Genomic DNA, 14,546 nt, shown 5'->3' on the forward strand with positions numbered 1-14,546 from the left:
GGTCCATAATAAACCATCTACCCAGATTATGGTAAAATATGGAGTGCCTCAAGGCTCAGTACTGGGGCCCCTGTTGTTTAGCAGATGATGCATAGATGAACTATACCTCTCCATAAAACCTGATGAATTAACCCCATTAGCCAAACTTGACACATGTATAAGAGATATAAAGACATGGATGATGAATAATGTCCTGCTTTTGAACTCAGATAAAACAGAAGTCAAGGTTTTAGGTTCTAAAAATATGAGGGATATCCTATCCACATCACAGGCTACATATAGTGATCTTCCACTGACCTCATCCACAAGTTTTAAAAACCTAGGAGTTAAATTGACCAGGACCTAGCACTAAATAATCACATAAAACAGATCACCAGAACTTCATTTTACCATTTAAGGAACATTTCAAAGATAAGGAAGTCCTTATCTTTACCAGATGCCGAGAAAATAATCCATGCTTTTGTCACCTCAAGGATAGACTATTGCAATGCTGTTACGCTGGCTGTAATAATACCTGTCTAAAGAGCTTACAGCTTATACAAAATGCAGCTGCTCACACACACAAAAAATAGCATCTCTACACTGGCTACCTGTTAAAAAGTCATTGACTTCAAAATAATCTCTTGGTTGGTTGCCTGCATTGAAAGAGGACACCTCATGAAGATCAATTGTGTCTTATCTATGCTGGCAGCAGCTGCTGTTGAACAAGAGTACAAAGTCCCTCTAGATGGACTTGATGCAGTTTGAGGTGTTGCTGCAGGTTCAGAAGATGATCCTTTTACCCTTTCTTTTCTTCACACTTACATAGGCTACGGAAGGCCTTACAGACTTCAGCTGATACTAGCTATATAAAAAACTTGATTTAACAGAGATCTCTGCACTTTGTGCTCTGAATGGGTGTAGACAAGAACTGGCAGAGCAGGCTAGGCCTACATTCAAGCACACTAATAGGCATGAATTGATATTGAAGTATTATTTTTTTAAGCAGACACTTTTGAGAATTTTAGGCACAATTTCTTGTTAAAGAGATCAATCATCAGCCTAAAAATATTTTATATTGTTTATGTGGTCCACTTTTGCACACTACCTTGTAGAATATCTTTGCTTTTTGACACCAAACCCTATGTTATAATACCAGCAATGTGAGGTTTATGGACAAAACACCAAATTTGACCTTCACTGAATTTGACCTTTGATTTGGGTCCTTCAAAACCTTAAAAAAATGGAGATATGTTTTTTTTTACTCTTAAGAACCCCTAGAACAAAGATATAATACTCTCCAAAAATTAACATGCGAATCCCACAAGCCCCCAAATTAGACACATAGGCCCCCCTACTATTTGCAGCATACTTGAGGTAGAAGATATTCAGGCACGCCTTTGAGACATGAGAATGTAGTTGTAAGATGAGATGAGAATGGAGGTCATAAGATAATTAGAGGGAGGTAGAGGGAGATCATATTTCATAAGGATCATATTTTCTTGGAAAAACAAGGAGGAATGTGAAAGGTCTGAACTAGATGATGGTTTGTCATTTAAATAAGCTTTTTTCTGTTCAAATAGCTTCAGGCAATCCGAGTGAAAATGTCAGGAAACTTCATGAATGGCCTATTGCTCATGGTGTGGTTCACTGAAAGCTCTGTCATTTGACCTTAGAATCTACTTAAAATTTAAATTTCAATGGTACCGAATATGCCTTTGCTATATTTAGTTCCACCCTCAACTCAGACTAATCTGGCCCCTGCACTTTGAGCCTTTTCCTGGCGCCTATGGTACTGCACTTCCGCAACTTTTCCCGGTTGATCGCACTTCATTTTCTTCATTTGCCCCACTCTGAGAATAAGATATATAGATTTCTGACATGTAGCCATTCTACTATAAACAAACAAACCTTCTATTAGCCCTACAATCACACCAGCTATCAGGCATGTAATAAATGCTTTGCTGACCTCCAGCACGTTTCCCACAGCATTCAAAGCGGCTTGTGTAACACTTAACTACTTAACATACCCTCTACCCACCCTTCTCAGGTTGAGAACTATCGCCCTGTCTTGCTTCTCCCCTTCCTATCCAAAGCTATCAAATGGGAGGTCGCCAACAGTCTCAGAATTCCTTACACAGAATAATCTTTTTGATCCAAATAAATCTGGTTTCAAAAGTGGCCACTCAACCAAAACAGCTTTGCTCTAGCCTTAAAAGAACCCAGAGTGACAGCTTGGTCCTCATCCTGCTTAACTTATCAGTTGCCTTCGAGGTGGTTAACCAGTGCATACTTCTCTACTCTCATGCTACCTCACAGGACACTCATTCAACGTGTCCTGGCTAGGATTTACTGTCCCCACCTCATCACATCACTTCACTTCACCACAGGGGTGCCCCAGGGCTCGGTGCTAGGGCCCGTTCTCTTTGCTATTTGCACCACCTTGCAAGTCCATGAAACCCTTCCAGTTGATCCAGAAAGTGGCGGCACACTTGGTCTTCAATCAACCCAAAAGGGCACATTGTGTAAGGCCTGACTCACTGCAGCATTCTGGACAGCAACAGACACACCCACTCCAGTCTTGCATGGCTTCCCCAGAGTTTTGACACCTGTGATTGATATCCAATTAGTAGACTTGCCCTATAAAAGGACTCTGTATCTGTTGCCTCGACGTGAGGTATTGTTTGTATTAACTCTACTAAGCTGTGTCTGTTTGTGGATAATGGATATTCATTGAGATAACCTGTTTAGCCTATTTCCAGTTTTGACCTTGCCTGTTTTTTGGCTTGTTTGGATTACGTTTTTGTATTGTTCACCCTGTCTTTGGATTCCCTGTGTACTGACCTTGGCTTGTTTGTTGGATACTCTTTGGATTGTGGACTTGTTACCTTCGCTGAGTAAACAAAACCAAACTGCACTTGAGTCTGAGACTTTAATTATTATCACACATTACCCTAATGCTCATTGAGCTCCACTGGCTTCCTGTAGCTGTCTACATTAATTTCAAGTTGCTATAATGCCTACAAAACAGTCTCTGGTTCTGCACCCACTTATTTGAATGCCCACAAACTGATCAACATCTTGGACAATGAGTGTCATCCACTCCACAGCACTATTGTTAAACAGAAGAAACTGATCAGCTGGAGACTTCGCTCACTGCCTTGCACAACAGACAGACTGAGGAAGTCATTCATCCCCAGGGCCATGCATCACTTAAGGGAAGAGGAGAAATAGACTTCTTCGCATAGTCTGTCTGCCTCTTCACCACCTTCATGTCTTGAACTGTCTGTCCACTGGCCACTTTACCATTGTCTTCTGCCTCACTGTTTGCGTGCTTTATTAGCACATATGCACAACCCCTTCCTCCATGCCACAGCCGAACTGTGACCACACTTATACCCTTCTTAATATAGTTATTTATACATAGATATATAGACTTTATTCTTGCACTGTTGCACTGTTTGACTTACTCGTTTGACTTACTCTTTTGCACCATCACCATGACACTCATTCACAAAGAGCACCTTACCTTATGCACAGAGGACCACAGGCTCAGTCCCTGCTTCAGTCATTGCAAGTGCACCTGATTGATTAATCACCCACTATGTGGATACTGTTTTTTAGAATTGATTTAGATTAAGTTTTATTTAGTATAATTTGTATTTTAGTATATTAGTATATTCTTTATCTTCTACAGTCCTTATTGCCTAGTTGTGTTTTTTATATTATATACTTTTAATTACTTTTTCTGCTGTTAGTGAATGTGTGTGTGTGTATGTTGTCTGTATGCTACTGTGACCTTGAATTTCCCCTAGCGATCAATAAAGTATCTATCTATCTATCTGCTATACCTCCGGATCGTTGCACTCCTCCAATGAACAAAGCCTGGCTCTGCCACCCGTATACGCTCAAGACAATCCAAACTTTTGTCTTCTGTAGTTCCCCGTTGGTGGAATGTACTACCAGTTCCAATCAGAGCAGTGGTATCCCTCTCTATCTTCAAAAACCTCCTGAAGTCCCAACTCTTCCAAGAGCACTACAATCAACAGGCTATGCTTAATCTAGTACTTTCCCCTTGACTTAACTTTGCTTGAACTGCCGTTCTATTCTGTGAGAGTAGTACTTATTGCCACACTAACATGTCCTCCTTTCACTGTATCTTGATTGTTTCCCTTTTTATGTAAGTTGCCTTGGATACAAGCATCAGCTAAATTACTAAATTCTTGAATGATTGTTATTGTCTGACTAAACACATTCTGATTACACTACAATAACTTGCTTAAGGTACTATTTGGTAACACAGGGGCATATTTATATATACTTATATATTTAAATATGTGGTAAAATATTAATCAAATCTATTAATCAAGTGAAGTTTATTTATATAGCACATTCCATACACAGAGGTCAATGTGCTTTAGTAAGTAAAGTAAAGATCATAATAAGGAAAAAAAACATAAAACACACAAGGTAAAATCATTTAAAAAATAAAGAATAATTAAAAGTGCAACATAAAAGACGGTAGAATAATTATTATTACTAACCCTAGGAATAATCATTATTAGTTGTTTCTGCTGGCAATCCCAATTCACCTAACAAAACCCATATTTGTTGGGCATTTTTAAAAATGGCCGCCATGGCCCCCAGTGACCAAATTCAAGACCCCCTTTGTGAGTTTTTCTACCAAATTTGATCCTTTTATCACAAAGTGATACATTTTTTTGTGATTGACTGCCCCACTGTGTTAGCCTAGCCATGCCCACCTAGGCCTACTTCCGAGGAGCTGGAACATTACTCACTAGCATTTCCATCAGACCCCAAAAAGGTCAGGCCAATCAGCGACTAGAGGGGATGACGCTTTAGTTTCAAAATCGAAAGTGGCTGTGATGAACAGTATTATCAACACTTCTATTTACAGCAAAGGTAGGCCATTGTACATAAATTGTTTCCTGACTGCCAATGCTGCTGATTATCAGTTTGTAAAGTTTAGGCGAAGTAGGAAGTAACGTTAGGAATCCCTGATCAATTTGATTGGTTAGGCTGGACCAATGATTTCAAAGTTAATGCGGTCAGTGTGTGTGTGTGTGTGTGTGTGTGTGTGTGTGTGTGTGTGTGTGTGTGTGCATCTTTCTGTGTGTGGAGCATGACCTTTGTACACCCAGCCTTCAGTAATTTAATCAACAGTTAGAATTAATATAATTAGACTATTGCTAACTAATATGTAATATATTTGTTAGTAATAGGTTTTTGTCGGAAAACCATTGTAGATTTGAATTAAACATAATAATTATTTGTGAAAAAAGATTAGGGATGATGGTAACACTTTACTTGACAGTATCGACATAAGAGTGACATGACACTGTCATGAACACATGACACTATCATGACACATGAACCCTAACCCTAACTCTAATCCTAACCCTAACCCGTGCGTGTGTTTGTTCTCAATGTTTGGCCTTGCGTCTCTCTGCTGCTTTTCGGATCTCTTTCAGGATGCCGTCTCTGTTCACATTTTCTGCAGCCAGATCTGCCAGGTGGTCAATCTTCTTTTTGCCCCTGTAGGTCATCTGAAAGGTGGCGTATTCCCTCCAATCCTGTTTGATGGTGGCCTCATCTGGAGAGGTAACGTGGCAAAAGAAGAGTGGCAACAGAGTATTAGAAGAAAAGATAATGGCGAAATAGTAGGTTGTTGTCATGAGAAAAGATAAAAAAAAATAATCAATAGATCAAATGTGGGGAAGGTGAAAAGAGGAGAGATAGAGAGATGTTTGTGCTTGACTCACCTTTGCCATTCTTAATGTTGAAGAGGGGGATGTGGATCACCGTTGGCTTCCCTTCTTCCTCAAAAACATAGAAGGACTTTGGACAGTCAGACTCAGGGTTCAGAGCCTTAAAGTCTATGTCGGGAAAGGCTCTTTGGTTGGCGGCTGCATAATGCCAGGCTCCCTCTAATGACTGCACACACACATTACATTATATTACATTTGACACTTTTTAACCAAAGCGACTTCAAACAATGGAAGCAATTAAGGTAGAGTGTGATAAGGACAAGTTAGTGCTGCAGTAAGTGAAACTTCAAACGTCAGTTCTAGTCAGGTGGTATACATGCTAGAATTAGCAAGTCTAGTTATGGGTAGTGCTACAAGAGGAGAGACTCTCTGAAGAGCTGGGTCTTCACATACAACCTTCCCAGCACACATTAAGTGCAATACATTATAACAGTGTAGTGGGGAGGTTTGCACAATGAGATGACTTGGCTGAAAATTTGAACGAGTACAACTCAGTCCACCGCCCCTTCCTGTGCTACAGAGGAGCCTATCAGCTGCGTGTGCGCGAGCAGTGATTGACAGTCCGTTGGGGCATCGTTGGTGTTAAATATTCTATATTCTAATTTCATTAAGACATTTTATATTGTGGAGAAGTTTCCAACTACAGCTTTGAGCATATCAATATGCCAAAATGGTTATGTGTGTCCACTGTATTTAGATGCTTGTTTGGAGTTGCATGTAGGGAGCATGTTTTACCTTAAAAGGAGCATCCTCACTGAAGTCAAAGGACACTATGATGTCCACATCCCTCGCCTCTCTCAGCACGGATGGATACGGAGAGTTCAGGAAGAGCCCAGCATCTATCAGGTGCATTGTGTCCTCCTTGCACATTTCCTCAGGAACCTTGGGCTCTACACATAACCAAAATACATTGCAGTAAGGACACCAATGTTGATACAGAAAGATGTTTACATGACCTCTTTCGAAAACCTTTCACTGATATGATTCAGTGCAGAGGACTATTACCGTTGATTTGGTAGAGGAAATTGGCCACGTTTCCAGATTGCCATTCATTGAATAATGGCAAGATGTGTTTAATGACCCACCACACTGAAAAGGAAATATTTAATCAGGGTCAGTGTTGGCAGTATCCTTATATCTCTCTACCTTTGAAAAGAGATTTTTTTTTCTTTCAAAATCAACACACAACTTTCACAACCAAAGAAATCCTTGTATCTCAAAGAGGTTGCCTACTAGTGCTAATGGTTGATACTGAACTGAGTTCTTACCATCAGTTAGTTTGTTATTAAGATTGTTCAACTCCTGGCCCCACTCCTCTGCTGATCCTATGAGTTCTTCAAAGATATTCTCCATGTGCTGTTTCCTCTTCTGGTCATCCATGTCTGTCCACATCTCATGATCCAGTTCAAGGAGTGTGGTGCTGAATTTTCCATAGTCCTCTAGATGGCAGAAGTTACCCGTCTAATTTCAGAGCATATATTATGCAATGCAAAGATGTCAATGCTCTTTCACAAATTATTTTTTTCTGTTTGCTGTGCAGGGTTTTTGTGTAGGGTTCATTATTAGTGGCTCATAATGAATAAATACAATTGATTTGAAATAGAAATTGAAGTGTCACCTTGTAACACTAAAAACATTGAGACCCCATGCAGTGAAGAACTTTTCCTTATTGGTGTTTTGAAATGTTAGCATATGAGGAATATATAAAATCCACTGGTCTTACCTCCGAGAACAGATTTCAACTTGGCCAACACTGTGTGGCAATGATCCATGTTATGGTGACATTCCACCAATTCAACCAGTGCCATCACAATCTTAAGCACACCTATGAATAAAAACATTACAAAACAAAAACCTTACATCCAGCCATCTTATGAATATGTTAACATAGACCAGTGGTTCTTAAACTTTTTGTCTGACAACCCCACAAAAAACATGGGCCAAGTCTTGCGACCTCCTTCTCTCTAACCGGCGGAATTTGGTTTCGAAATGTTGTGAGATGGACATTGGAAGCAGAGGCAGAAAATGTCTTCTCTCATAGATAGGCTATGTCAACACCAAAGCCATTATGTCAATGGCAGCCTTTGACTAAAAAAATCTTTAATCCAGACCATGCAATTCATGACCCCCCTTCAATATGTTTGGCGACCCCCAGTTTAAGAACCACCAACTGATTCTATGCTTCCTATGGGATGTGCATTTTTAGGCTTTTCCCCTGAAATTGCACTGTGACTACTTCAGAGGTCTATTTTGGCCTACCATCAAATGCTTGACCTCTTTATTAAGCTGTAGTTTCTTAGGGAACAATCAGAATAATCGTGTGAAGTACTGGCACAGAGTTGTAGAATCAGTATAGAATCAAAAATGAGTGCACCATGTCTTGTGAAGAAAAAGTAGATCAGTATAGAATAAAAAAATGAGTGCTTTAGACCACCATTTGCCAATGTATGCTCATGCATTTTGTAAAATGGCCTATAGAAACTTCCCATAGGACTTTTGGTTACCCAAAATGCATACTGGCCATAAAAGCCTTACTGTGTGGCAACCTCTTGGTGTAGAAGCATAATCCTGGTCTCAAATGAAAGGTAACATTCAAAGTTCCCTGTAGACTATTTGGATTGTATGTCAGAGGTTCTGATATAGACTACGACTACACAAAATATGGAATAATTACATTAAAGTATCTATTTTTGCATTTTCTCTGTTGGTTCAGTGAGTGTGTATAAGATGGACTATACATCTGCACAACTAATATTGGATGAAATAACATGCATATTCAATTTCTATGGATTCCTGTGAATATTTCAAGACCCAATATGCTGCATCTACTTATTGCTAAGGATACACCCTGCAACTAGAAGGTGGGGAAGCACCAAAAGGCAGAGGAGGGGGAAGAGGGCATTTTTGATTCAATTTAATTGAGACATAGCCAGATTAATCTGACAATGTAAAGCACTATACAGATTGTACAGGATAAACGTTGTCATATATGGATTCCCAAGAACCTAAGCTTTCAAATGGTGTATAACATTACTATGCTACATAGCAATATGGTGCATACAATTGATTTAGAAATGTTAGGGGGAAGTGGGAGAAGGGGGTAGGTGTGCCGTGGAAGGCACACTGTCTTATAACAGGACTCTGTCAAATCCAGTGTGCTGGCATCAGAAAGCATTTGAACAGTCTTCATACCTGACAGTGGGGCTGCTTCACCTTGCGACCCTGTCCAAACATAAGCAGATAGTAAGATCATGGGCCCTAGTTTGTTTGGAGGGCAAAGTGCAAAGTCTGTGGAGCCTGGGTGTCATTGCAAGATATTTTTTGTCGAGAGAATGTGTGCTCATTTTACTAAATTGTGATCTGAATTTACTAGCGCGCACAATTTAGTATATTGTGTGCTCCTTTTACACCATAGTTTGCTCATGTGGTCTCTTTTCACTAGATTGTGCGCTCAATTATGTAAATCTTACGTTTAACTAAATCATGTACACATTTTATTAAAGGCACACTATGCAGGTTTTTTAGCTTAATATGCAAGTTTTTTAGCTTAAATTACCTTCATTTACCAGCTTCAGAGTCATTGGAATGGTTATATGACTTTTTTCGGGTTGAATGGTGGCCGTCTCGCCTCCCCCTAGCGCCTGTGAGCGGAAAAACCACCCTTGCAACTGTGGGCCGGCGGGCCGACGGCCTCAGTGTCAGGAAGTATAACGAGTGTAACGAATTGCTTTACTGCATTCAAATCAAGGCCGTAGTCATGATGTCAACATTGGGAGGGACCAATTCTGTGGTGGGGTCTGAGGGACCCCCAAACAGAATTTCAATACATCTCCTACCATGGAAAAAATATTATTAAAAATCACAAACAAGTCGTTAGTTAAGTAAGTCAATTATTCCAAACTTTTGACGGACATAGGCATGGCATGGATGGATTATGAACCCCTGGGCAAAGATGCCCCCCCTGGTCCTGAGGCATTCTCCCACGGAAGATTTTTTATTTGTAAAAAAATGACCCTTTAAATGATGACTTCTGGTGAGTTTTGTGAAAAGAGAAGGTTGGAGAAGAAGCAACTTGACACAGAGGCTTGGGCATCAGGGCCCCCTGAGCTCTTGGGCCCAGTAAGCCAATTCAGTAATCCATCCCTGGACCTGTGGTATGACTCCATTTGTCTTCAAAATGTATACTTTAAAAGAAATTACAAACTAGAGTTTCTTTGTTAACCTCTATATTACACAGAATGTGGTTATTTTACTTATTACTTACACCTGAAGATTTTTTTTTAAACTAAGGCTTAGACTCATAGGTTTGGACCTATAACCTAATAAGATTTTGTCTTTTAATTTAGATTTTATTATGCTGGCGGCTAATCACACAATTTTAATGTAGTTTGAAAGAGACAGGATTCAGGAATAGGCTACTAAGACAGGCCCCTTTTCTGTTTGACTCACGTTACCCCCTGCATTAGGCTATAGACTGGCTTCTGACTGAAATGACGTTTTGTGCCAACATAGAAACACTAGGCCTACTACAGCCTTTAATTGGTGAATGGAGGTGCAAATTCCTTTCTTTGGTTATTGTCCGCGATTCACATTAACTGTAGGCTATCACCGCCAGTGCATTACATTTGATTCCTACGCTTTTGCCTGCATGGATGCTTGTGATTGAGTCGCGATCTAAATAATATGCAAGATGCAACAACCATTTCTAAGAGGCCTATAAACGGTAATGTCTGGCATTAATACTAGCATATGAATGCATTATTTATGTTGAAAGACGTGAAAGAAATTAATGACACAGACTTGCACAAATTCATCATTTAAAATAAAATGTTTCACTTTCGCTATCATTGCGAGAATAGGCTAGCCTGGCGAGCCAGACCCACATTAAAATGTAATTTGCTGCCACTAGGGGCAATGTGAAAAATGTTTCAAAGTTCCCTTTGAGTCTGATCGGCTCCAAAAATGTATGGGATTTCCTTAGCCTGTGCTACACCTTTCCAACAAGTTTGTGAAAATTGTACCGGTAGCTTTTGCGATATTGTTGACAGCCCTACCTCACCGCAGTAGGGTGCAGTAAATGGAAGCTTTTGATAGCGCACGCCACTAATGAAAAACGGAAAACCACCAGGACAAACCACTCAGGGGTGTAGGCTACTCTGGAACCATCACTAGGTCACTAATTTGTGCCTTATTTACGTCTGATTACATTTCAGATGCGTGTAGGTTTCCTGTAGGTCTAGTCTAGCGCTTTTTTCTTTCTTTATTTTTCCGTATATTGGGGGGGACATTTTGGTCATATTTGAATATTGGGGGGGACACGTCCCCCTCAATGTCTATGGTGACTACGGCCCTGATTCAAATACACATACACGCCAGGCACCGGCTAGAAAAAGGTAGCGATGGAGTTTCTCAGACATTCGTCATGACAGAGCAAGCGAAAATAAGCAAAAACCGAAAAAAAGGGTAAGGAAATTGCCAATACTGCATAGTTTACCTTTAAATGATGCGCTCAGTTTACAAAAATCAAAATTATTGCACAATTTAGTAAAATGAGAGCACGATAGCAAAAATGACAGCACATTTTCTGGATATACACAACAAAAACATCTTGCCTTGACACCTCCGGGGTCCTGTAAAAGTGTGTCAGCAAGCAAATTTCTCGTGAATAGCAGAGTGAAGATCACCATACGCACTTGGCAAAAGTGATTTTTTGATCCAATCCAGGATGTGTTTCTGGTTTTGCTTCTCATCTCCAAAAACATTTCCACAAATCCCTGCAAAAACACACCCTCTGGACTTTAAAATGTTTTTGTGTGTGTGTCTGTGTTTGTTTGCGTGCGTGCGCATGTTTTGTGTGTGTGTGTGTGTGTGTGTGTGTGTGTGTGTGTGTGTGTGTTTGTCTGACATGATATAATGAAGTATGTGGAAAAATACCTTGCAGTTGAACCATGTCCATTGGCTTCCTCTTAAGAGAGTATTTTACACGTCCTCCCTCAAAGTCCTGTTTCAGCAGGGATGTCTTAACAAAAGCCCCAGGTTCCGTGAACCCAGCCTCATGGGGACTCAACTCAAACCACAACTCTGCAGAGGAAGTGTTTTTCACTCTCAAGTCACAAGCATCCGCAATCAATGTCTAGTTTCCTTTGCCCATGGCCAGGGTCACAAAAGACATGCAGTTTCAGTTCATTATTTAAACACGGACAAGGAATTTCCCAAATTTAAGACATATGCTTCCATACCTTTACTGTGTCAAAGATATGTTACTATTAACATATACTAATATGATGCAGTTTTTGTCTAGTGATAACAACTAACGGAAATGCTCCCTTTAAGGAGGAGTAATACTGTATAGTATACTGTAGCAGACCTTATAGCATATGATATGTGATTTGACTGTTACTAACTATGGGTTCCACTTGATAATGTCCTCAACATAGTTTTAAATATCAGTTGATTCAGTAAATTCCACATGGTATATGAATTATATGCATAGAATGATTCTGGAATTACTGGGAAAAAAACTGAGAGAAAAAGCACTCCTTCAAGGTGTAGAATTCTGGGGTATTCTCACTGTATTCTGATGTGTTAATATGTTGGACATTGCACAACAAAACCTGTAGGCCTATTATTCTTTGATACCTTTCCTTTTCGCTTTGTCCTTGTCAAAGAATGCCCGGTCTATAGCACTGTAGAGTGGGTATGGATTGGCACCATCTCGGTCTCTGGATCCCTCATCAGACAGGGTCCTTGTCTCCAGCTGATGTGTCACAAACAAACACAGTTATATTGCCTATTTAAATGGATAGATGCATTGCATTCATTCATTCATCCAACCATTCAGTTATTCACTCACTCACCGGTACACCTTTGATAACACAAGTCATCACTCCCCAGGCATCAGAGAGGGATAGATCCCCTTCCTCGTATCTCTTCCTGAGCCACTGCACACCTTCGGAAAAATCCATGTCTTCCCCCTCAGATATGCTCTTCAGGACACTGCTGGTGGTGACCTTCGCGTTTTTCGACCAATGGGCATCAGCATACAGTGAAGACATGGCCCTGTGTGACATCAGAACTACGCCCGTCAGACCTGCAGATCTTACAGGGGTGTGTGTGTGTGTGTGTGTGTTTGTATGTGTGTGTGTTGGGATGTGTGTGTGTGCGTGTGTGTGTGTGTGTGTGTGTTGGGGGGTTACAGACTAAGATGTACTGACCATGTGGATCCAGACACTCCAGCCATGTAGAGGAAGCAGTCCAGCAGATTGTCCTGCCCCAGTTGACGTAGGACACCCAGAAAGGAGATATGGGCCCTCTCTCCTCCACCTGAGCCGAGTAGTGCAACACGAGGTACTTCATCCTGGACAAAATACCATTTCATTTCAGATGTGTCTGTGGACTCATTCAGGAACTGACTCATTCATTCTTTCATTCAAGCAGTCACGCAAATTTGCAAATTGGTAATGTCAGTATCATAATCATTTTTTACTTCCTTTTTCATCACATTCTTTCAATGGCCTGAGTAGTAAATGAATGAATGAATGAATAAATGAATGGATCAATGAATGAATCAATCAATCAATGAATCAATCAATCAATGACAAACAAATAAATACAGGATGTTATTGGACAGGATGTATGGATGGGATGGAGAAGTTATTACTACCACTCACAGGCTTACAGACAATGCCGTGACTGCGCAGACAGTCACCTACTACTTGAAGCCTCTTCTGAATGTAGCCCTTCTCTTCATCACAGAGGTCCTGTCTGGAATGAGGGTTGCATGTGACAAATTTAGAAATCAATATCTTCGAATCAGCAGCCCTCCACAGCACAGAATGGCGGACAGTCAGGCTGATTTTGAGGGATAAATAACTCTGAAAATCTCACCATAATGATTTCTAACTGTCATAGTTTAGCCCTAAGGCTACTGTAACAAAACATTGATTGGTACATACATATAGAGATATCAGTGTTATACAGTAAGTGTCTATCATATAGTTTGTTAAAAGCATGCAACCCACCACGTTATTACAGATAGCAGCTGGAAATCTCACCTGATCAGCACATCCATGTTTGAGTAGAATTATGTGTTCTGTGACGGTCACGTATAACTACTGTCATACATGGACATAAAAAAGATACATAATTAACTATTCTATGACAGCAGCTGAAAATGTGCATAATTCATTTTAACTTGGATGAGAAAATACCTTCATTTGAATATGCAAGGCAACCAGAAGAAGTGGACATGAATGATAAATCAGAATGAACAGCCCATGATTTCTTACATTTCCAAAGCCATTTATCATTTTGTGAACATTTTACAATATTCTGCATCTTTTTCTAATTAGCAACATTTTGTTTAGGCATTTTGTTTCTTCTTCTGTGCCAGTCATAAAACCTTTATTAGGCACAATTACCTCAACCTGTATTAACACAGCCAACCAAAATCATGCACAAAAATCAATTGATTATCGATCATTGCAAAAGCATACATGCCAGTTATATAACCCTAATAAAACAGTTAGTAGTGGTAGTAGCATCATACTGTTCAGAGATTATCATACAGTTCAAAGTTTATCATACAGTTCAGAGATGAGAAATCAGACATCAGGCACTTACATATGTTAGCTGAAAAATGAGCTCATGCAGCATGGCTACTGTGTTATTACGTCTAGACTGGTGTTTCAGTTCTGTTTAGGAGAGTTTCCAATTGAAAGAAGTTCCCTTTGTGGCCAAAACAATGTGACCTAAACATATGGCCTATACAAAGCCCAT

General features: G+C 40.0%; 1 protein-coding gene across 2 annotated transcripts; it reads right to left on the reverse strand.

The window, feature by feature from the left end:
• Positions 1-5,347: 5,347 nt before the first annotated feature.
• On the reverse strand, positions 5,348-14,058 carry LOC125297088 (cytosolic phospholipase A2 delta-like). 2 transcript variants are annotated; one of them, XM_048247250.1, is made up of 15 exons: positions 13,979-14,035; positions 13,823-13,882; positions 13,439-13,532; positions 12,983-13,125; positions 12,626-12,827; positions 12,408-12,525; positions 11,703-11,849; positions 11,462-11,542; positions 8,961-8,990; positions 7,492-7,593; positions 7,037-7,207; positions 6,774-6,857; positions 6,504-6,658; positions 5,763-5,934; positions 5,348-5,593 (listed from the first exon to the last, which is right to left on the reverse strand). In XM_048247250.1, the coding sequence occupies exons 2-15, from the start codon at positions 13,837-13,839 to the stop codon at positions 5,424-5,426; spliced, it is 1,686 nt and encodes a 561-aa protein (XP_048103207.1). In that variant the 5' UTR covers positions 13,840-13,882; positions 13,979-14,035; the 3' UTR covers positions 5,348-5,423. The 2 variants fall into 2 exon arrangements, with proteins under 2 accessions (XP_048103207.1, XP_048103206.1); XM_048247249.1 differs by having other exon boundaries at positions 13,823-14,058.
• Between the last annotated feature and the right edge of the window lie 488 nt (positions 14,059-14,546).

This window comes from Alosa alosa, chromosome 7 (assembly GCF_017589495.1).
Source record: "Alosa alosa isolate M-15738 ecotype Scorff River chromosome 7, AALO_Geno_1.1, whole genome shotgun sequence".
Classification (NCBI taxonomy): Eukaryota; Metazoa; Chordata; class Actinopteri; order Clupeiformes; family Clupeidae; genus Alosa; species Alosa alosa.